The sequence below is a fragment of the Mytilus californianus genome, unplaced genomic scaffold (assembly GCF_021869535.1).
Source record: "Mytilus californianus isolate M0D057914Y unplaced genomic scaffold, xbMytCali1.0.p SCAF_9, whole genome shotgun sequence".
Taxonomy (NCBI): Eukaryota; Metazoa; Mollusca; class Bivalvia; order Mytilida; family Mytilidae; genus Mytilus; species Mytilus californianus.
In genome coordinates, this window is record NW_026262745.1 from 19409000 (window position 1) to 19433118 (window position 24119).

The window sequence follows — 24119 nt, forward strand, 5'->3', positions numbered from 1 at the left end:
GAAGCTGAAACTCCATTTAGGCTGATTTTGTCATAAAACAAAATTTTATAATTCAATCTATAATATGAAGACTCGATAAATTTTGATGTCAATAATTGAAAGGCAAATATTATTAAAGTTGAACCTTGGTACTAAAACCACTCCATTTCTTTTTTAACATTGAAATACTTGGTTTATGTCGATTAAGTTATCCTAAGATTTGTCATACGATGCGTTATGGGCTTGATTTACGATGGTCTTAATACTTTGTTGAGACATATTTTGTGACGTTAAACCATGCTATCTTAGGATTGTCTAAACGTATATCGTGTAAGACCTTCATAAGCTGATGTTATGCTTGTAAATAAATATCTTATAAATAAACTCACCATAGATACCTGGATTAAAATTTCGCACGCCAGACGCACGCTTCGTCTACAAAAGACTACATCATTCACGCTCAAATCCAAAAAGTTAAAAAGTCTTATAAAGTACAAAGTTGAAGAACATTGATGACTACAATTTCCGAAAGGTGTTGCCAAATACAAAACGTTTTAACAAAAATACCAAACTCATTATACGCGGCGGATATATCGCCCTAAAGCAGTATATCGACACCAGACTACGTCTTCAGTCGATATACTTCTTTCAGGTCGATATATCCTCATATCGACCTCATACAAAGGGTATAATTGTAAAATATCAAGTGATACTAAAATATTCTAGAATTATTCATTTCTATATAGTAGAACAAGGGATTGCTTTACAGTATACCACTAACATGATTTATGAACATAAAACAGTAACACATATATGGAAATTAAGATAATCTCCCTTAAGTACAACTAGTCTTTAGTTTCGTATGTAGTGTTTTGGTGGGGTTAGTGTTGTCCAGTTTTTAGTTTCCTATGTAGTGTTTTGTGGACTTGTTTGTCATTTCTCCGTCTATGGTCATGGCGTTGTCAGTTTTTCTTCGACTAATAAGTTTTGAATGTCCCCTTGGTACCCTCCGTCTCTTTTTTCACGGATTTATACATTCATTCCACTATTTGTTAACATATAAATTCATCTTCATATCAAATGCAGTCCACGTAGAAGTAATAAAATATAAAAACAGCATAATCCAATAGCCGTTCCTGCAACCGTGACTAGTATTCCTAAGATATACTGCAACATTGTTAAACTTTATAGTTTTCTAATGTCATGTATAAACATTACATATACATACAAATAGTTATAATTAGCATTTTATAATATGATCGTCATATAAATAGATAGACAATCGTTTTTTTTTTTAATCATCACACCTTAAAAGAGTATTTATAAATAATATAATGGATAATACATTCAACGATGATATAAAATTACATGTTGGGTAAAGCTTTCAAAATATTTTAAATAATACATAAATTTAGAAGGATTAAATATCTTATATATACACACATTGATATGATTCGAGAAAGACAATCATGACTGATTTAATTGAAACAATAATGTAAAGATGATAACACAGTCTTCACATGTCTAATATTTAATAGCGTTTTATTTATGTTTAATTATTTCAGTCATTTTTACACAATACAATTCATTAAATACTGGTGCATGTTGAGAAGTGGCGAGCGCATGTATGACTTCCATTCTATCTTGACATTTTTCCAGTTTTATGGTATTGTTATTGATGGTCGTGCTTAATGTTTTTTAACATCCAGAGGTGGCACTTGTTTTTCCATGGGTTGGAGTGAGTTATTCATTTCCCAAAGCGTCTGAATACCATCTTGAGATGCTGGGTCGTTTTCTATGACAATATATGATAAAGAGTGAAAGTATATTGTTTACTCATTACAATAATAAAATTTAATTTGTGAACTTGCTTATAATAACTACAATAGCAAATACAATTTTTATTTTAATATATTTTACAGATCAGGTTACAACACTGAAAGAGGGACGAAAGATACCAGAGGGACAGTCAAACTCATAGGTCGAAAACAAACTGACAACGCCATGGCCAAAAATAAAAAGACAAACAGACAAATAATAGTACAGATGACACAACATAGAAAACCAAAGACTAAGCAACACGAACCCCACCAAAAACTGGGGGTGATCTCAGGTGCTCCGGAAGGGTAAGCAGATCCTGCTCCACATGTGGCACCCGTCGTGTTGCTTATGTTATTACAAATCAGGTAAATAGTCTAATTCGGTAAGTCACATTCGTGAAAAGGGAGGGTATTGTAGTTACGACATAAAAATGCAAATTTCGGAAGCTAGATTTTAATTAAGTGATACTTAGTCAAGACCATTGGTGAAATACTATTTCGTCTGGAATGCATGACTTTATTTCTGATAAAACGTTATAGAGAACATATATAAACATATCTATAAGGTACAACTATAACATTTATGTGTGAACAATACAATGAAATTGACTTTGAGGACAGACTTCTTGGAGGACAGACTTTCACATTTATAACTTTGATAAATTCACATATGTTTTCTAATATTACAATATTTTGGGAGTTATTTTTTTGATATTATGGTTTGACAATAATCCTGTGGTAAAATTTTTTTTTTCTTTCTAACTCAAATGTTCTACAATTTCGTAATGTAATGTACTCGTCACCAATGTCGTTTGAGTCACAGAGACGTGTCTGTCTTCTCTCGGTAAACCCTGCCACCTTCCAGACTCAATCGGCAGATGGTGACTACCACATCTGTATTTACTAAATATTTAAATGAAATTACTGGATAAAAGTAAAGGTTTCATTCGACAAGTGCCTAGAAATTGTGATTCAACGCGTTGTTGGTTATAAAAAGAGCCCTTTGAAATTTATTGACATACGCTCACCATTAAATGTGAATTCAAAATGAAACAATAACGTGGAATTTCCTACTAGAAAAATCATGGATCATATCAAATCATAAACATAAATATGAGAATTTATATATTTATATCTATTTACCGAAATGCTATGATAATAAGAAAAAAAATGTTAAACAAAGTATGAACAAAAATACCAAATTTTAAGTTAATTTCAAAAAGGGGAAATCAATCAAAACTTACAAATTAAATGTTTGGGAGTTAACCATAGGAACGAACGGAAAACTTCCTAACTTGGTACATCCATTTTCCGAAGAAAATGATGGATTAAACCTGGATTTGTAGCGAGCTAAACCTCCCTTCTGTGTGACATTCGGACTTTTATTTAGTTTGTGAGTTAATCGCCCCAGTTTACCATCAATAAACAATGTGTTTAATTCATTTAATTCTTACCGCAAACATACAACTGTTGATAAACGTTTTATTTTCATTGACATTTATTTACCGTAAATCAACAGTTGACATATCGTAACTAAGGCGTGAACTGCCATATTGACTGGCTGAAATCCATAAATGTTCGATTAGTGCAATAAAATCGAAAACGAAACAACACATAGAAAATATGTATCTAATCCTATAATATTTACATGCATATTGAATTAAATGTAAACATTACACGCATTTGAAAGCAATGTCAATATCTGCTAAAACTTCACTTTGACAATTTTCTTTTGTTTTAAGTTTTTATTCCGATGCTTATGAATGTCAAAATACATTTAAAGAACCAATTAAATATAGTGGGTGGGCGGTAATCTTTAGCTTCAACTGTACCGGCTACCGAAAGTACTCGATTCCCCAAGTCTATTTCAATAATAAACACAATCAGTAGTTATATTTCCTCGGGTTTATACTTTTTTTGGAAGTTAGGCACCTAAGGGAAGGCCACCCCTCCAGAAAAACCAGTTTTATCCGATTTCAATTTTCAGGTTCATATTTGAGCTCAAAATGCACCATAAACCTGCGAAAAAGGACAACAAATAGCCTTAGGTTGGAAAAACATGCATCAACTTCGAAATTAATGTCATACAGTTGACCTCTGAAAGTATGGAGAGCAATTTGAGCCCAAAAACGGTATTTTGGGTAGAGGCCGTAATATTACGGCCACCGCATGGTAAGGGATACTTCCTAATTAACATTTTTACAAAATGTTTAGACAAGGAAAGATTTATAGATAGATATGCTGCATGCGTGGGCACTTATGAATTGTCTACTGTTGGAAATAGAACGATTAATTCGATACCTATGCTGTAGATTTTTTCCAAGAAAAAAAATCAGCATGTGTGATTGATGTTTTGCTACCTTCGGTTCATGCTGTCTCATTCACGTAAACCTCAAAAGAGTCCATTTATTCATATGAATGTAACTTTAACCATCCAAAGTCCTGTCCTTTTTATTTGTAACCGTCAAAATCTTAATTAAACAATTGTTGAAAAAAGAACAGTTTTGCATAATTCAGTTTATCTGTCCAGATTTTAGTTTCAGAATACACGAGTGCCTTGTACATAATTAGAAAATTTTTATTCTGGATCCTTGAAAGCACACATCTGTATAGAAACATGAACAACAACATTAAAATTTCTAAAGAAAGCAAAATTCATTAAAAAAATTTCTGATTCATACCTTATCAACATTTTTGTTTTTACTTTATCAAGAAAGTGTATACTATATACGGTATGTACTATCAATGACAAAAAAAAAATTGGTTGGTGACGTCGATGTCTGATTTACGTCACTGATGATTCTTTTGTAGATTAACCGCGCGTCTGGCGTACAAAACTTTGGTCTTGGCATGTATGATGAAAAATTACTATTTACTATGCCTTCTTTTGCGTCATTGTTAGATTAATTTGTTATGTTTGTATGAATTGTTTTAGTCGGTTGTGTTATATGTCTGTCACAGTGATGAATGTTTGCACAGTTTTGACTGCTGGATTCGTATTATTGTCATATTAACCTTTTATGTCTGTTTGGGTTTCTTACCCAATTTTGTCGATATAACGGAACTATAAACAAGTGGAAGGTTAGGCTAACTATAAAACCAGGTTTAACCCACCATTTTAATAAGAAAAAAACCTGTACCAAGTCAGGAATATGGCAGTTTGTTTCGCTTGTTCAGTTTATTTACAGCGTTTGATTTTGTCAGATGTTTTATGGACTTCTCCTTTTAGAACTTGCCTTTTTGTAATTACCTGGATTTTCAGTGTTATCCTTTGATCCATTCTGTACTTTTGATTTTTGCCATGGGAACGGTTTTTTCTTATATTTATGATAACATATATATCCACCAATAGCACACGCTATTAAAATGATAAGTGCAACTACTACGCCAGCTATAATTCCAACATTACATGGGGACGCCGGAGCAGCTGAGGTAGATTCTGTACAAATGAAAAACAGTTATATCTAAATAGATTTAAAAAAATGGTTAAAATCAATTATTTAAAACAGTGGGTTTATTACTATAACAATAGGGTTTACAAATTTTCTAAATGCATCCGTTTAAATGAAGGACATAATGTGCTTAAAAACCATTGTTCAAGTAATATATGTTTATAATATTTTATTTTGAATGTGCCAATTTATAAATTGGTATTTGTTATGGTTTTTCTACAATCTATTAAAACTTTCAATTTATTCATATAAAATTTTATGAAAATAAAACAAAAATAATATATTACTTACGACATGTGTCTGAAAAAGAAACAAACACATAAGTAAATAAGTTTCAATAATGAAATGAAACCTAATCACACATATAATACTGCGTGTATTATGATAAGTCACCCTTGTTCGATACCTACGATGATAGAGAAGGGATAAGGTGGGCTGCGCAATCGTAGGTGGTGTTGCCATAAAAGCCAAAGTAAAAGGTTCAGGTTTCAGTGAGGAAGTAAAGAAAAAAATCTGTTTCAACTCTGTTAGGTTGAATTTTTGAATTGTTTGGCACTATTTTGTATAAAAAAGTCTTAAGGTTTGCGCAAATTGTTAGATTTTATAAAAAAAATGATTCTTGTCTCCGTAATATAGCCTATTCTAGACGATCGCTGATTGGTATGAATCGCTTCCTTTATTATTTAAAGAAAAGTATTCCGACAAATAGTCAATTTCCATAGTCCATAGCGATCTTCATGACAACTTAATGAAATTTGCCAATATTGAGAATGTTTCATTTGACAAATATTTCGGTTCTACAAATGGTATTCTTCAGTCAAATATATGTCAAATGAAAGACATAAATATGTTTGTAAACATATTACGCCCATTATTCTTTCAGTTAAAATTGAGAATAGAAATGGGGAATATGTCAAAGAGACAACAACCCGACCAAAGAGCAGACAACAGCCGAAGGCCACTAATGGGTCTTCAATGCAGCCATAAAATCCCGCACCCGGAGGTGGTCCTCAGATGGCCCATAAATAAAATTGTGTGCTAGTTCAGTGAAAATGGACGTCACACTAAGCTCCAAAACATATAAATTAACTAAAATTAAAAAACATACTAGACTAACAAAGGCCAGAGGCTCCTGACTTGGGACAGGCGCAAAAATGCGGCGGGGTTAAACATGTTTTGTGAGATCTCAACCCTCCCCTATACCTCTAGCCAATGTAGAATAAAGAAACACATAGCAATACGAACAGTAAAACTCAGTTTAAAAGAAGTCCGATGTCAGAATAGGTAACAAAAGAAACTAAGCAAAATGACAATGATACATAAATGAAAAAAGGACTACTAGCAGTTACTGACATACCAGCTCCAGACCTCAATTAAACTGATTGAAAGATTATGTCTTCATCATATGAAAATCAAGTGCAATCCCTCCCGTTAGGGGTTAAGTATCATACCATTATAAAATATATGAGAAGAACATAACCCGTATCATGCCAACAACTGGTTTTAGAATAAATGTGTTTATTTCCGATGCAAAGACCCTATCAGTGAATCAATATTAATACCAAAATATGCAATCCTTAATGACTTGACAACAGTATCGTAACTATATCCTTTCCGAATAAGTCTGTTTAAAGGTTTGGTTAGCTTTTGAGGTGAATGCCGACATTTATATGCTTTGTAAAGAATATTACCATAAAATATTGGATGTGAAATACCTGAACGTATAAGATGTCTGCATGTTGATTTATATTTACGAATGATGTCCTTGTACCGATGATAAAATTTAGTAAATGTTTTGACTAGTTTGTGATATCGAAAACCCTGGTGAAATAATATTTCAGTAATACAGAGATTTCTTTCGTTGAAATCAAATACGTTATTACATACACGAGCGAATCGAACACGTTGAGATATATAAATACCATAAGGGAACGTCACCATCTAAAAATGGATAATTAACAATAGGAAATGAAAAATCATCTCTTTTATCATAAATTTTGGTATTAAGCTTCCAGTTTAAGATAAAGATATCAAGATCCAGGAAAGGGCAGTGTTCATTGTTAGAATGAGCTTTATTTAAAGTCAGTTCGGCAGGATAAATCTCTTTAGTGTACATACTAAAGTCGTCATTATTGAGAGCCAATATATCATCTAAATATCTAAAAGTGTTATTAAATTTTTGAATCAGATGTTGTTTCGATGGGTCTTTGCTGATTTTAGTCATAAATTGTAACTCATAACAATACTGAAACAGGTCCGCAATAAGTGTTGCACAGTTAGTCCCCATGGGAATTCCGATAACCTGACGATATACGGAATCTCCATGGCGAACAAAAATATTATCTAGTAAAAATTCAAGGGCAGTTATAGTATCAAAGCAGGTCCAATTGACACGGTTCTTTTGTTTGTTGTTACTAAAAAATGACCTAAAAGAGTTTGAGCATATATATTCGCATTCCGACTTTTTAAATGCCCCATTTAATCAGGTGTGTGAATTTTTTCTTAATAAGACTATGAGGCAACGTGGTATATAGGGTAGAAAAATCAAAACTTTAAACAGATTCGAAATCACCAATATAAGCATGCAATTTATCAAGTACTTCCAACGAATTTTTGACACTCCAAAAGTAATTAATTTCACTATTTTCAAATGCCTTATTTGAACAATTTTTACCAGGTTTTTTATTGTACCAAGTGTACTAGCAAGTAGAATAGATAGTTTAGTAATGGAATAATGGCTTGAAGACGAAATAAATCTATATTTGTATGGAGTTTTATGCAGCTTCGGAAGCCAGAACGTAGTTGGAACTTTCATTGTATTTGGTTCTGCTTGTAAAGAGGTAGCTAAAAGTTTATGTTTGTTACAGATGTCCTTTTCCGAAAATGGAGTCAGTTGGAATGTTGGTGAATTCGTGATTTCCTTTTGTAGAACATCAATGTTAAATTTACGTCAAACAATAATGATATTGTTAGCAGCCTTATCAGCCGGGACAAAAATATATTCCTGGGCGAGTTCTTTTAGCTTATGTTTGATACGGGAAATTGGGCTATTATGGTTGTTGTTAGGAGTAAAATAATCTATAAAATGTTGAATACGTATATCAACTATGTTCATTACCGAACTAAAAAAAGAATCTAATGATTTCTTGTCAGCTTTTTCTCGTGTTATCCATTTAGAGCAGTAAGTACGGAGTGAGTCGTGGATGATGTTACGACACTCATTCCAATTAATAATTGACGGGGGACGATATTTAGGTCCTTTACTGAGGAATGATTTCAACTCTCGGTCACGAACGATGTTAAGGTCTCCTGTTATAACATCAAGTTGTCCATCAAGATGGTGTATTAGTAAAGCTGACATTGGTCCTTTTTGGGATGTTTCATCAAAATCAGAAAAAAGATCATAATTTTCATATCGACTATTTATCTATATTCTTAATGCTTTGGTCGAGGGTATAATATTTACTATTTGATCAAGAATATGAATAATTTTCAATGAAAAATAGTATAGGAGTCAATGAGGAGAAGGATCTGCTTACCCTTCAAGAGCATCTGAGATCAACCCTGGTTTTTAGTTTGGTTCATGTTGATTAGTGTTTTTTTTTCTATGAAGTGTTTAGGGAACTTGATTGACTTTTCATCGTCTTTGATTTTTGCCATGGCGTTGATAATTTATTTCGACTTATGTATTTTGCGTGTTCCCTAGTGTTTTGTAAGATGTATGTACAAGTTTTCCGTGTTCCCTAGTTTTTTGTAAGATGTATGTACAAGAAATATATCGGTAAAACTAAAACGGTTGAAAAGAGAACGGGAAAATCCTAGGAAAATAACCAAAAACCTTTTAAATCCAACTATATATGTTGACTACGAAAATGAAAAAAGCCCACCGTAAGCTGATAAAGATATTAAAAGACTTGCTGCGTCTGACGTCCTTGATGTGGCTATCTGTCCTTTTTCACAGCTTCCAGGATTTGAGCTGACTGATGAACCTGATACAGCCTAAATTTGTTTTACAGAAAACATGTACAGAACACAGTTTTAAACATATCTAGTCAGAAGTTTTCAACATTATAAATATCCATGAAACAGGTTGATTTTCCTTTTTAACCTACAAGAGTCATGGCTTAACAAGAGAAAATAACATGACTTTAAAACGTACCATACTAGTTATAAAAAAAATCAGTGTACAGTATAGATTTTTCGAAGCTTGCACTGAATATTTAGATAGGATGACTTTTGACACATGGTCAAATTTTTGGTTATTGCTGACAAAGCTGGAAATATTTTAAATGTGTTGTTAGTTTACAAATTAAATGGATTGTAATTATATATTTACCAAGCAAGTGAATCTTGTACTCGTCGTTGAATCCCCATTGATAATAATAACATAACTGGTAGAACCGGAAGTGACGTATTTTGTAGCGTAAAACTCGCCATTGGCTGCAATAAAAACCAATATTGTGTTGTCACTCAAATTCCATGAACAATAGGTAAATCGACAATTATAGCAGGAACTGTCTTGTATGCATCGTTTCGTGTTGGTTTTATTTTTGCAGACTAATTTTTTTATGTTGTCTTTTTACCATATGTTTACCCCTTTATCTTCGACTTTAAAAAAATCTTTCAGTATCCATGGTATCTTTTTTTCAATTAAAGTAACTTTACTAAAGCCATATAGTATATGAACATTTTATATACAAACACAGCGTGTTTTTTAAAATATAATCTAAACATTCATGGATAAGATGACATTAAAAACAACTTACAAAGTGCCAACAGTGGTCAATAGTACTTAAATCCTAGACTTCTACATTATGAAGATATATTTCTACTTCACAAAAAGAATTTATAATGCACACTGTATTGAAACTTATAAATCCTTTTAAGAAATGTTCATCGAAGCTTAGTAAGAACATAACATTAACAACGTGCTTTGTTTGGCGTTCGTGTGTTTACTTTATAAAAAAATGCTATGTTTGAATTTATTATCGGCCTACAAAATCTACCAATAAATTAATTTTTTTTGGAAACATTTAACAATCAAACACAAAACGGATATAATATGTGAAAACTACGCAAAAAAGAGACTGAAAAATCGAATTTACTGTAAAGGATGTAACAATACAAATCCTGAACAAAAACAAATAAATTCAACAACTAATTATAACAATATGAAAAAAACAAGTAAGAATCAAGGAGAAATAGCATAATAATACAGAGTAGAAATAATCAGCAAATATGTCTGTTCCAGGTCTACCGTGCTATGGGTTTGTTTGACTCATTAGTGTGCTCCAAACATTTCATTAAATGCATAGGGAAACACCATAAACAGTATATATGACAAGGAAATTACCACATATGGCAGTGGTAAAAAAATCGAATCTTAAAACAAGCTCTTTTAACAACGGCTAATATGAGCTAAAAAAATGACGTTTCAGACTTGCTGCAGAAGGATACCATGAGACCACATTTACATTCACATTTCGAAGCCAATGCAATTACTTAACACTTTTCAAGAATATCAATCGACATCGCATTTAGTTAATTTTTGCCAGAACAAGTTTGCAACGTGCAATTGCATAATTTATGAACTGAAAATTAACCGTTATAATGAAATCGTTATACGTAAGTTCATTTAGTAATTTCAAAATGAGAAATTGTTTATATTATGAACTGTTTGTATTATGAACGACAATAAGTATTAATCCAAAAAAAATATACATACTTGAGCCAAACATTTGTGTACTACATAGTGTATATTTAAATGAAATTGTTGTCCTTATTGTGCAAGCATCCCATACAGAACCAGTACCACAAATACCGGAGGTCGAGGCATCTGTAACTGTGTATGCGTATACTCCTACCAGCGCATCAGGTAACACTTGCTTTACCTCGGCCTGCTGATCTAAAAAAAAACATTGACAAAGTACCGAACGTGACCTATTCCCGAATATGACTGTTTTACTGAGTGTTAATTCACATTGCTATAAGATGTGTCTCGGTATTTGTTCATCCAGCGTTCATGTATTTAATTACGAAGTTTTATTTGTAATTCTGATCGGATATTGTTTTGTGTCTTATCGTTTGTAGTTGTGATTCACTTTTAATTTCTATTCGTATGTAAAAGTAAAGATAATTAATCACCCAGTTCATTTGTATGATTTTAGTTTAAAGCAACTATGTGCACAGGATTTATTTGTTTTACACAGTTTGATTTGGAAGAAAGGCCGACATAGTTAGTTGCACTATTACTAACACAATTCTATATTAATATTCTTGTAATTGTTGTAAAATACACCAAATAACATAATAAGAAACTTAATCTTGATATATATACAATTTTTAGAAATTTACCTGTGACGTTACTTTTTGTGGCGTTGATCCATTCGTGTTACAGACACACACTTCGTAATTCTATTAAGCTGTTTTTGTGTACTGCCCTAAATTATTTAAGTTATGCATTGTTGTTCTGTGGTTTACATGTCGAAATGTACTATTATATTATTTATTTATGTATTTCTCTGTCTTTGGTGTTTTTGCATTTATTTGTACTCTGTTCCCGTCTTGTAATGTTGTCATTTAAGCGGTATATTTTACATTGCCATAAAGCGCGGAGGTTTGGCTAGCCACAAAACCAGTTTCAACCCACCATTTTTTGTTAAAATGTCCTGTACCAAGTCAGGAATATGGCAGTTGTTTTTTAATAGTTCGTTTCTATGAATGTTGCATTGTTGTTTGTTTTTTGTTGCACTTCTGTGTTCTGTTATTTCGTTGTTTTCCTCTTACAGTTGATGTGTTTCCCTCGGTTTTAGTTTGTAACCCGGATTTGTTTTCTCTCAATCGATTTATGACTTTTGAACAGCGGTATACTACTGTTGCCTTTATTGAAACTTTCAATGACTTAATGTCAGATAAGTACAATTTTTAGGATGGACTGCCGCCTTAAATATAGTGGAGACCACAGGTAATTTTTTTTATCAGTGTGCAATCTTAATCTTTTCTACATTAAGGGTATTTTTAACACTTTAATCTATCGTTGAAAAAAACCTTTAAAATCTTGTCATATAAATAAATCCACGGTATTTAATTGATACTTGACCGAATGTCAAACAATGTTCATTGATGAGGAAAACGAGGTTTCATTATGTTACATAGATGTAGAAGGGAAATCCCATTACTCCTGTGAATATTGATAAATAAAATGAAGGTATTGTTAGATCAACATAACTTTAGGACAAGCAGGATTACTAAAAATAAAAGACGTTTGTATCGTTTCATTGGTTTGAAAAAGTCTATGACCTCCGCAGTCAACGACCAAGAGAATAACATCAAGATAACTGACTGAATGAATATAAAGGATAAACTTACTCTCTTTCACTAAAACGTGGAATTCCTCAGCACTTGGTCCGGAGGTTGGATTACAGACTGAACTAATTGTAACACCAGCATTTGCAACAGATTCTTCAACAAATGACATTCTCACACTGCCAACGTCAGGTTCTACATCTAGTAGTAGATATATATATATATATAGCTTTAAACTGATATAAACAAAAGAACATGTGTTTCTTCGTTTGCATCGTATGCTTCATCGATAAAGTAAAAATGATATTTTAAAGTACATTCACACTTTTGTGATACATAACAATATAGAAATGTTAAATTGATTTTTCAAAGATCGTGTTTTATAATTTTTTTTTTTGTAAGCCATTTGTCATCTAAATGAACCTTTTTTGTTTAATTTTAGTTACATATAATCATTTTTCTGCTGACATATAGTCAATGCAATTACATGCAATATTATGTTTTATTATTTATTGTACCGATCACGTATACAAAAACAGTGTGAAAATACGATGGAAAAGAATTGACAAATAGGAGATCTATATTTTGGATAATGATTTTAGGATGAAGCGATTTTACAGATCTGATCAAGGAGTTTCGAGATGAGGAAGAAAATTGTAATTGCTTCCTAACAGTGTTTCTCCATTTTGTGTATTTTCACGAGACAATATTATTTGATATATAAGGACAAACTCAGAACATCTTTATTAAGTAAAACATAAAATCAAAGGTCTAAGGTACTAATTCCAATGTTCATTGTTACGGTCGCTGCTATTTAAAGATATATATTTTCACGATTACAGTTAATGTTGATCCGAAAAGTATTTCGATTAAAAGGTATCGTCTTCTTATCTCAAAAGTTCTCTTATTCAATATCGATTTTTAACATGTCCTGCTGACTAATTGACTCGGTGTTGACGTCGGATTTAGGTAGAATTTTCTTTCCGTCCACTGATTTTATTTCAAAGTCAGAAAAGTAAGCGATACTTTTACAAACTAGTTTAAAGATAAAAATTTATTTCTATAAATTCATAAAAGAGACGTTTCAACACTGCTTCTCGTATAAACAATGTTCCCCAGATATTTAAGACAAAAGGCAAGCCTTTCATTTTGAAATTTCAAAATTTGAGTGTCAGTAGAGAAGAAGTATCGTATCTCACTCAATGAAGTGGTAGAAGCAAAAACCATACAATGAGTTTCCATAGAAGAGGGAAATCGCATCTTACTGAATGAAGTGGTAGAAACAAACACCATAAGAATTAGAAAGAAATATCCATTATTAAATGAAAAGGCACGAATACATAGTTCGGAAAACTTTAAACAGATAAAAAGATTGAAGAGTACATATAACATTACAAGAAAAAAACTCAGATGTCTGTCGGTAATTAAAATAAGAAACGCGAAAACTTCTAAGCACAGGGTACAATATTTTATACTCACTGGAATCAAGATAATAATAGTAACTAAAGTCGGTTATTTTTGTATATCTCACACAATAAAATCCGTAGTAACTAGGTCCATAAGCTACTTCACTGTTGACACTCCTGGAAGCATAATTCAAACATCATTACGATTAAGACAAAACGTTACAAACACATTCGAATAAGTAATTATACTATGATTTTAACTCGAAAGTATTGTGGAAATGAACAATGATTTTTGCTAATAAAAAAGAGCTGTATAATCAAATTGATCAACGATCGATTTCAAGATTAAATATACTAGACGCGGACCAATGATAAACTTTATAAAAATTATTTGGATTTTTCTATTGTTGAATAACGTATGTCAACCTCCAGACGAATTTTTAGTATTGTGTGATTAAGTTAAAATCGTGTTCAAATCTCTCCGACATTTTCGTTCTTTAAACGGAAACGATTTCATTAAATATTGATATGATAACAGCAACAACTAAAAAGGGATGACACCAAATAATAATATTAAATAAAAACAACTACAACTTAAATTGGATATTGCTTGCACACTAACAATTGTTATGTAGAATCAGTTCAGTAACAATGGCATATTTGTACTTTCATTTGGCATTCAAACTGCTTTTTGTGTGTCATAATCATTAATATGATGTCATAAGTTAACAAAGTCCATAATTTGAAATGAATAAAAAAACATACTGAACATTAAATATGAGACGTATCATCGATACAAGGCATACAGTTTTGTACGCCAGACGCGCGTTTCGTCTACAAAAGACAATGTGCGAATCAAAAAGTTAAAAAGGCCAAATAAAGTATGAAGTTTAAGAAGCTTGAGTACCCTATGGGATACTGATATTTGTTAACTGTTGGTTCAAAAGGAAACAGACGGAAATAAACGTCGAATTTGCTATTTGATGTTTGAAATAAGTAGAAATGTTTTGTATACATTCATGTTTGATCTACTTATTCATTAGAGAATAATGAGATCTACGACATTGTACAAGGTGTGCTGTTTTTCAGGTTTACAAGATGAGTGTTTTAATATTTTAAAAACAAAATGTGCTATTTTTGATGAATTTTTGTTTCTACAAAGGAGCGGATATTAAGATGCAGTATTAAGTCGAGAAAAACAGACAACACCATGGCTTTAAATTTGACCAGAATTATCTCTTGTCTTACTTTACAACTTTTAATCGCTCTTCGACTTCGTTAATGCGTTAGCCAAGGCTCCGTGTTGAAGACCGTACTGTGACCTATAATGGTTTACTTTTATAAATTTTGACTTGGATGGAGAGTTGTCTCATTGGCACTCATACCACATCTTCTTATATCTATAGACCTATTTTCTTTTTTGAGTCACTGATACGTATTATGCAGAAAATTCAAAAAACGCGTTTTAAATCATAACCCTTGAATATTCGATGATTATTTCTCCTTAAACATTAATTTTATAATTAAGTAGTACTTGTTGATTCTCTATTTTAATGCATACACATGTAGTAGAATATTAAAGTTTGTTAATGAAACATAATTTTAACAATAGCTGGGAGTTGGCACTGAAGCAATATGATTTTTTTTAAGTACATTTATACGATATCGGAATTCAGATAAATAAACAAAATTAGTTCTCATCTTTGGTTAAAATTTTAAAGGAATATAAAATCGACATAACATTGTTCAGGTTTCCACTTTTGTAAGTGTCGTGGATCCCATAAATGAATTATCAACACCTTATTCCCTATCAAGAAATGATGATATGATGTAATTTTCAAAAAAAGTACCTATCTTGTTTGAGGCTTTGTTAACGGGACAACCAGATTTTGGTCATTCAGATAGGGCAAGTGCTTTTCAAAAATGTAAATTATCTGTTTATGTTATTGTATAAACTTATATTAGCAAATCCAAAAACCTCTACAAAATAAGCTGCAATATAATGCAAAAACAAAGGATATATTACTGCATTTGAATAAAAGACTTTGAATAGAGTTCTATTGTTATTTTATAATGATGTGTATTTACAGTTGTTGTGACATCATCACTTGTCTGTTATACCTTTTTTTAATTTGACTTTATTGAAGGCTTTAGAGTGACGGTTGACAGTTGCGTACCCTTTTGATATTAATTGATTATAGGAAACACGCGAAAATGTCCCAGATTTCTGATAAACGGCGATAAAACTTGAAAATTGTGGAGAAGAAAGAGACAACATTATTCATGTAAAGGAATGATTCACAAAAGAAGTTGATTTGTGGTTATTTATGTGATGAAATTATGCAAATTGTTATGTTTTGTTAACTCATAATTCATTTTATTTGATATAATTTGTATTTCTAATTGATTTCAAATAAAAGTGGCCATAATGCGGCCCTGTCTTACTCGGCGCTTCCTTTAGAAAATCCTTCTTTGTCAAAATTGTAAGCAATAATAAATAGTGCAGCTTAGTGTTCTGCCATTTACACAACATTTAACCCCCATTTTAGTATAATATGAGGACGAAAACAAAACACGCATCAGTGACGCTCGAATCAAAACTGTTAAAAAGGCAAAATAAAGAACGAAAATGGAACGACTCTTTTGAATTCCATCTGTTTGTTTAAATAAAAAAAATGTTTTTAATTCTGTTTAAATATACGATTTTGTTCGAAAGAAAATGTAAAACGAGTTCCATGCTCACCTGACAAACAATACAGAATGTTGTAGAAACTGATTTAAAACACGCTGATGTGTCTATCTTCTCCGATTTCATGTACTCTTTATTAAAATTTGATTTAATAATACTTGAATAAGATCCGAAAAAAAAATCTATCTGAAGGACGCGTTTACACATATGATGACATAATACCATGACCAATATTGGTGGCGATTCCGTTGTTAATCTTTATGTCAACATAAATATTACGCAAGAAATTTGGTAAACCTAGTTATTTTATTTTCAGACTTCAATCATTAAGACTATGATATTATAAGTTATCTACGTTCATATCCGTAGATATGGATATTTTAACACCCTGAAGTATCCAAGTACACCCTGAAGCGCAGCCGAAAGGTGTACAGGGTACTGAAGGGTGTTAAAATATCCATATGTACGGATATGATCGTAGATAACGAATTTATTCCCGGTCTTAGTCTAAATCTGGCGATTTTTAGAGAAATTCGACCACAAAGTTTAACGTGAAAGCAACGTTTTTTTTCATTTTTTAAAAAATCTTTTATTGAAATCTGGGAATTTGACATATTTTTAACGGGGTGTAGGGTACTACCTTTGGTAGAACCCTACAGGTAGACAAATATAAGACGTTTTTAAACTAGAGACAGAGAAACTGAAATGGGTCGAATTTGGCGCGCAATGTTGTGAGAGTTACATCATAAACGGTGTGACGTCAACGTGGGACATTTGCATAGCTAGGTCAGTAGTACCAATCATTGACAATGTGGCTGCATAGCGATGCATCTACTAAAATGAGTGCAAATGAACGATGTAATAAGATAAAAACGTTAGTGGATTACGTATTTAATTATACAGACATCATGGAAAATCTACAGAATTCTATATTTCATAAGGAACAACCATGGAACTAAGGAAAACGCGCGTGAAATTCCCCGATCTAATGGGTAGCAACGTCCGGGGATATGGGTTAGCAACACCCAGGGGTTATGGGTTTTGTAACGACGTGCGTTAACCAATCAAACTCCTAGAAATATACTAAGCCGGGGATAAATGGTATTTCCACTTTATATTTCTGGTAAATGTATATGATTCTTATATTGTCGATGCACAAAGTAAAACCGAATGATTTCCTTAGTAATACGAAGCAAAATAATTTATTTAATTTTGATAAAAGAGTAAGACTGTTTTATATGGCTAGCTAACAGACAGTCCTCGTTCGTTGGTAACACCTGCCTCATATCAAAGTTCAAATTATTCTCTTTTCTATATAATTTAGTGACTTACTGAAATAGCCAATGATTGCTGTCACTTTCAATACAGGTAAATTCAGACATTGTTTTGGAAAATAATTGGACATTCCATCCAGATGTTACTGTTAAGTTACTGTTTGAAAATACAACAGCGCCTTGTCTGCTGTCCCATATATTTCCATCCAACACCGTTGGCAGTGTGCATGCGCAGTCTGAAAGAAATAAGTTGACACTAATGAAAGTTATCCATTTGAGGTTGTATGGAGGGTGAACGGGCTATCAGTTTGGCGCCTCTAGTTTGTTAATGATTTATGAACCATTTAATCAATGCTTTTTCAATTTTAATATGTTGTTACTGATAAGAAAATTTAGTTCGATATTGACGATTTTCACTTTTGCGTTCAGGAGTTATGGTTGTTGATTGATTCGAAAATGACACTTTATGTCGTTTTCTTGCAACGACTTGTGCATTTCGCATTTTAACATTGTTTAACTGATGACATAGTTAAGGTCAATTTCGATATAGACGATTTTCACTTTTGCCGTTCATGGGTCAAAAATCATATAAAAATAAAAAGGCTAAAAGAAAGACTGTAACAACAATAACAAAACAGAAAACTGACAATTTAGCAACACAAACCCAATAAAAAAACTGGATGCTCCGGGTAAATAGGCAGTATACACGTACTTGCTACAGATGTGGCACCCATTGTGTTGCTCAGGAAAGTACAAATTAAGTGATAAGTGGCATTTGGTTATGTCACAATCGGGCAAATACGGACGGGGTTGTCGTTCCGACAAGTAAACATTACTGATTGCATGATCATCTGTAACAGATATTCTATAACGGTCAACTAAATCGTGATGACATAAAATTTTTAGTGAGATGATTTCAACTGGGAGATTTATACAAAAGAACGGCAGGTTTACAATTGAAAAAATTGAAATCATGTCTTTTGTCGATATTTTAAACAGCACTTTGGTTGCACTTTTAACCCTTATTAGAAAAATGACAAACTGCAATAATTTAGAATATTTTGTTGGTGTCCTATAAAAGGAGCGTTTACAAAATGTAATAACCATGGGGACGAAACTAAATCCTTCATCTATAAGCATTTTTAGATAGAACTCCACAGTCAGGGTTGTAATTTCGCATTTTGGACCAGGTGGATTTATCAAATATGAAAGCCAGTGAGCAAGAAAATTAATTATGGTTAGCTAAAGATTTATATAGCCTTCAAAGTGGGTTTATATGATCATCAAGATTGTGTAATGTATGTATTATTTTCCACCTTTTTGTCGCACGAACTTTGTGATTCAATTTCATTAAATAATGATGCAAAAGACACCCAATTTTTATTTGATCATATGAGAGTTTAGTGTAAATATTTTCAGAAAAGGTGTCAAACCAAATTAATTTTGTGGGGGAACATGTGACATTTTCATGCCCCTTTTTGTAATATTTTATGGTATATATTTATTAGTGGTAAATAAATGCCGAATATTGCCATGGATACACAAAACAGGAATTATATTTCACCATTTTTAACTGTTGAAAATCATATTTATGGAATATTCTGATTACATACATATGCACATGTATGACACACAGTTGGCTAAATGTATTAGAAACCCAGGACTAGAAGATGATTAAACATTTTATGTGTCAATTTTAATTTTATTTCCTAACTGTGGAGTGTTACCATATCAGAATTAAGACCTCAATGCTCTTCAACTTCGTTTTTAATTAGGCCCTTTAATATTTTTTTTTTTTTTTGTTCGAGCGTCACCGATGAGTATTTTGTAGACGAAACGCGCGTCTGGAGTATAAAATTTTAATCCTGGTATCTATGATGAGTTAATTTAATACACGTTAACACAAAAGTTTGATTCCATATGAACTGTTGCTATCTTTAATAGCTTTCTTTTCCGTTTATATTTTCTTCAATGAAATGGTATTGAAATGAACGATCAATGAAATGTATTCCTATCTATTAATTTTTTCATAAAATTTAAGCTTTTCCCTATGGGCATTTTTATTTCGACATATACCCCATATAATTTATTTTATCGTACTCCAAGACACCAATAAATTCATAAACCATTGGTTTATATGTAAATTCTTAAACCGTAACTTATGACAGAATGTGAAAGTCTGAAAAAGGCAAAGGTACTCAAGGGGCAATTAAACTCAGAAGGGGAAAAGATAAACAGAAAACAAATTGACCAAAGGGAATCGAGGAAAAGGCTATCAACATTGTCCAAAGCACTAAACAAGAAACTACTAAAGATTGAGCAATACCAACCTCATCCGATACCTGGCGTGAACCCAGATACGGAAGGGTCAGCAACTCTGGTTTCCTCTGCCAAAACAACTGACCGTCTTGCAATAACTCAAATGGTGTTGAAACCCCAATCAATGAAATCAAAGTGACCAACATGAAGTAACCCAAACGGTGTTGAAAACCCAATTAATAAAAACAGATATATTAATAAGTTTGTGTCCAATCTCTTATAGGTTAAGAGGACCCTCTTCCTGATGTGGATTTGAATCTAAACAGTATTCTCGTTACACATAATTCAATTTCAAAAGCCAATGTTTCCCATATGGAGTGCAGTTCTACAGTTGATTCAGTTCGAGGAGAAATTGTCATTATAAATCCAAGTCTGTAAAAGAACATATTAAACTTATAGAAACCAGTTTTCCTGATATTGACAGAAATAAAATTCATAATTATATGTTGTGCCGTCTACGGGATTATTGTCTCTTTTCAGCAGTGGAAAAACAAAATCAATAGGCATTAAAAGATAATTTGAACATTCATGGTTAACCACAAAAACACTTTCTTTTTGCTTTATGGAATTTCATATTTGTAGAGGGACAAGGAGTTCATTGTTTACTTTGTAAAAAACATAATATGAAAAATTCAAGAAATAAATCATCTGTATTTGCAGAAGAACCTAGTAAAAGAATTAAAAATATTGCTATGCAGTATCACATTGAGAGCAAGAAACATGAGACTGCAAAGTATGTATCATCATTAGAACAGATGATTACATACATTCAATATATTGACCTAGTTACTTAAACTATGCGATTTGATTTCCTTTGCACTGTAAATTTATTACACAACTCTGTGTCTGCTAATTCTGAAGCTTTATTCCCGGTATTAATTGAAAATCTAGAATCCATGAAGCTAGACATTAAACAGTTTCAGGATTGTGCACCGATAGAGCTAGTGTGATGCTCGGTAAAAAGGGAGGTGTTATGACAATTCACTTATTGCAACTCATTGTGTTTGCCATCGTCTCGACCTGGTCTATATTAACACAAATTCATCTCTGAAATATATTGGCAATGATGAAACCTACATGATACAAATGTGGAAGTTATTTCATTATTCGACTAAGAAGATGGCATGTTTTCTTAAACATCTTGAGGGTTACCGAAAATTAAACTTGAACACTTCTGTCACAATGTACAAAAATTCTTAAACGTGCATGTAAGACAAGGTGGTTAAGTTTTGAAGCCTCACACTACTGGAATAATGCCGCATAGATTAGCCATGAAAATGTCCGTAAAAATGCTGGTGATTTTTACAGTGTTTGTCACGGTTATTTAACGGTGGGCCGTGAAACTTATTCGTGACAATGCCGTAGAATGACTGTCGTGAAAAAGGCTGTGAAAAGTTTGTGAAAAGGCCGCGAAGAGGTGCCACCTGAAAACTTGGGTGAAAAGACCGTAGAAACCCTGTGAAAAAAAATGTACACCGTGAAAAAGTCGTGATAATGCATTATGTGCCCATTGTGAAAAGACCGTAAATGTAGATATAGTACAGTATATGCCTTTAGTTGTCGTGAAAAGGCCGTGAAAAGGTGCCAACTGAAAACTTGGGTAAAGAGACCGTAGAAACCCTGTGAAAAACAAAAATGTACACCGTGAAAAAGTCGTGATAAATTGTGTGCCCATTGTGAAAAGATCGTGAAATGTACATGTACTACTGTGATAAACAGCCATTCACTGATTGTGAAAACTCCTGTAGAATGTTAAATGTATTTTTCAGGCCATAATTTAACAAAAAAATTTAAATGCTGTTTCAATCAAGTGAAGTGAAATGCCTGAAAACCTAGTGTAAACATCTACAGACAACTTATTCAATTACAATGCAGGTGAGATTATGAAAAACCATATTAAAATGCTGTATTTTTTTTAGTAATAATTGTGACAAAGAATAAAAATATTAATTTTAATAGAACTGTAGTAATTATGTAAAGAAAACATAACAGCACACAAATGTCAATGTGATTAAGTAGCTAAAGTCACTAAAGTCAAATATGTATTGTAGAAATTTTGTACATCTCTTGGGTCTGATTTTACCACTTCAGCAATATTTGTCTAATGTAATCTTTCACTTCACTGCCCTTTTGAATAACTACTCACTGCCCTTTTGAATAACTATTCCAGAAAAATATTTATAGAAGTTCCTGTTAATTCCCAGGAAATACTTTTAATTGAAAAGCTCTTCTTTCCAACTGGATTCCTGAACTATTTTATATAAAGACTGCTATATCATTTTGCTCTTCATTCCTAGAATAAATAAAGAAACATTACATATATTATACATGTATATAAAAAAACTATTTATATATTCAAATTAATTTTTGGCATTTATGTACATACATGTACTTAAAACAGCTACAATATTATTCCATGCAATACAGGACTTCACGGTTAATGACACCCATATTGAATAGGGGCAGATTTTCATACTGGAGGTGAAAATGGTATGAAAATACTAAAAAACATCATTGAAACAGAACAGCCACTTGGAAACATGCATAGGTTTTCCGATATTTTCACACCATTTTCCAGAAAATCTGCCCCCTATCCAACATATATGGCATCATTAGTTAACGAAGTTCTGTATTGTCAACTCAAATTTTTTTTTTTAGATTGTTTCAAAGACTAAAGACACTTTTAAGACAGACTATTAAATTTAAATGTTTCTTTGAAGTAATAATATGTATGGCTATAGCCAAACTTGTCTAGACTTAGTGGCCGTAATGAGTCACAGCTATTTATTTTACAGGGGGCCAAGGGCGTAGCAACTTTTACTGCAGGCACATTCGCCATACCAATTATTTTTTAAACACCTCATTGCCACACCAATTATTCTTATGATATGGCACAAACCCTTCTAGAAAGGACATTTTTCCGTACAAATATTAAATACTTTCCCTGCTACGTCACTGATTAATCCCTTTTGAACTCTGTGTCCCGACGGCCAAGTCAGAAAATACTTAAATAGCTCCCGACACATTCAAAGGGGGTACGCCTCTGATTATCAGAGATACTTATTGCTATTATAATCATTTCCAATTATCTATGTCTATGTCTACGTAGTGTACTGTACATAAATGTCATATTTTTTATGTGGCCAGTGTGGGGAAAAAGGACACCCCCTTTTTTCCCCAAATACATAAACAAAACAAAACCGTAATCGTATTTAAAGGATCCGGTAAGTCTTAGAAAACATTAACCGAAATGATTAAAGGAATCAAGTGCAACAGACTCAAATATAAGTGAATATATCACATGCATGTTTGCGCGGTTTCTGCAAATTCAGTGAAAATCAGTTCAATGGAAATGCTCACAAATGTCATCAACAATTTGGTAATATGATGCATAAAAGAATAAAATATTAATAACTTAACTTACCTCAAACTTGCTGTCACTCGTCTTGCATCTATAAAGTAAATATTAATAATCGACCTTCGGCGTCTTTCCAACCTTGCGGAAATGTTACAATTACTCTAAAAGAAACACGAATCTGGATACGGTCAGATTTTCCGGGAAGTTCTCGTTTTTGCATGTTTTGGTTCCAATCAAAATTAATGTTTACATTGTTTATAATAATGCACAGACGAGAAGCAAAATACTTTTCTTTAAATACAAAATATTTATTGGCACAAAGTCATTAATTATAACAATGAATGGTTCAATTTAAAAGTCAGTTCTGTACAGTAGTATTGCATATAATAATATTTAAACAGACATTTATTTATAATGAAAAGTTTATAGGATATTTAGAAAAATGTGAGTGGAAATAATTAGACCATACTACAAAAATCACATGGGATGTTTTAAATCTGAATTAGGATAAGAAATA

General features: G+C 32.2%; 1 protein-coding gene across 3 annotated transcripts in view; it reads right to left on the minus strand.

Annotated features, from left to right (window-relative positions):
* Positions 1 to 24119, minus strand: part of LOC127715500 (uncharacterized) — a 97398-nt gene that overhangs the window by 51408 nt on the left and 21871 nt on the right. The window contains exons 2-7 of one of the 3 annotated variants that reach the window (XM_052221561.1): positions 17984 to 18161; positions 14036 to 14139; positions 12620 to 12757; positions 10977 to 11156; positions 9588 to 9691; positions 5075 to 9250 (exon numbers count right to left, since the gene is read on the minus strand). In XM_052221561.1, coding sequence (XP_052077521.1) covers positions 9116 to 9250; positions 9588 to 9691; positions 10977 to 11156; positions 12620 to 12757; positions 14036 to 14139; positions 17984 to 18161 — 839 coding nt within the window. In that variant the 3' untranslated portion in view covers positions 5075 to 9115. Of the gene's footprint in view, positions 1 to 5074; positions 9251 to 9587; positions 9692 to 10976; positions 11157 to 12619; positions 12758 to 14035; positions 14140 to 17983; positions 18162 to 24119 lie in introns of those variants that run through there. The other 2 variants (XM_052221559.1, XM_052221558.1) reach the window with 2 other exon arrangements.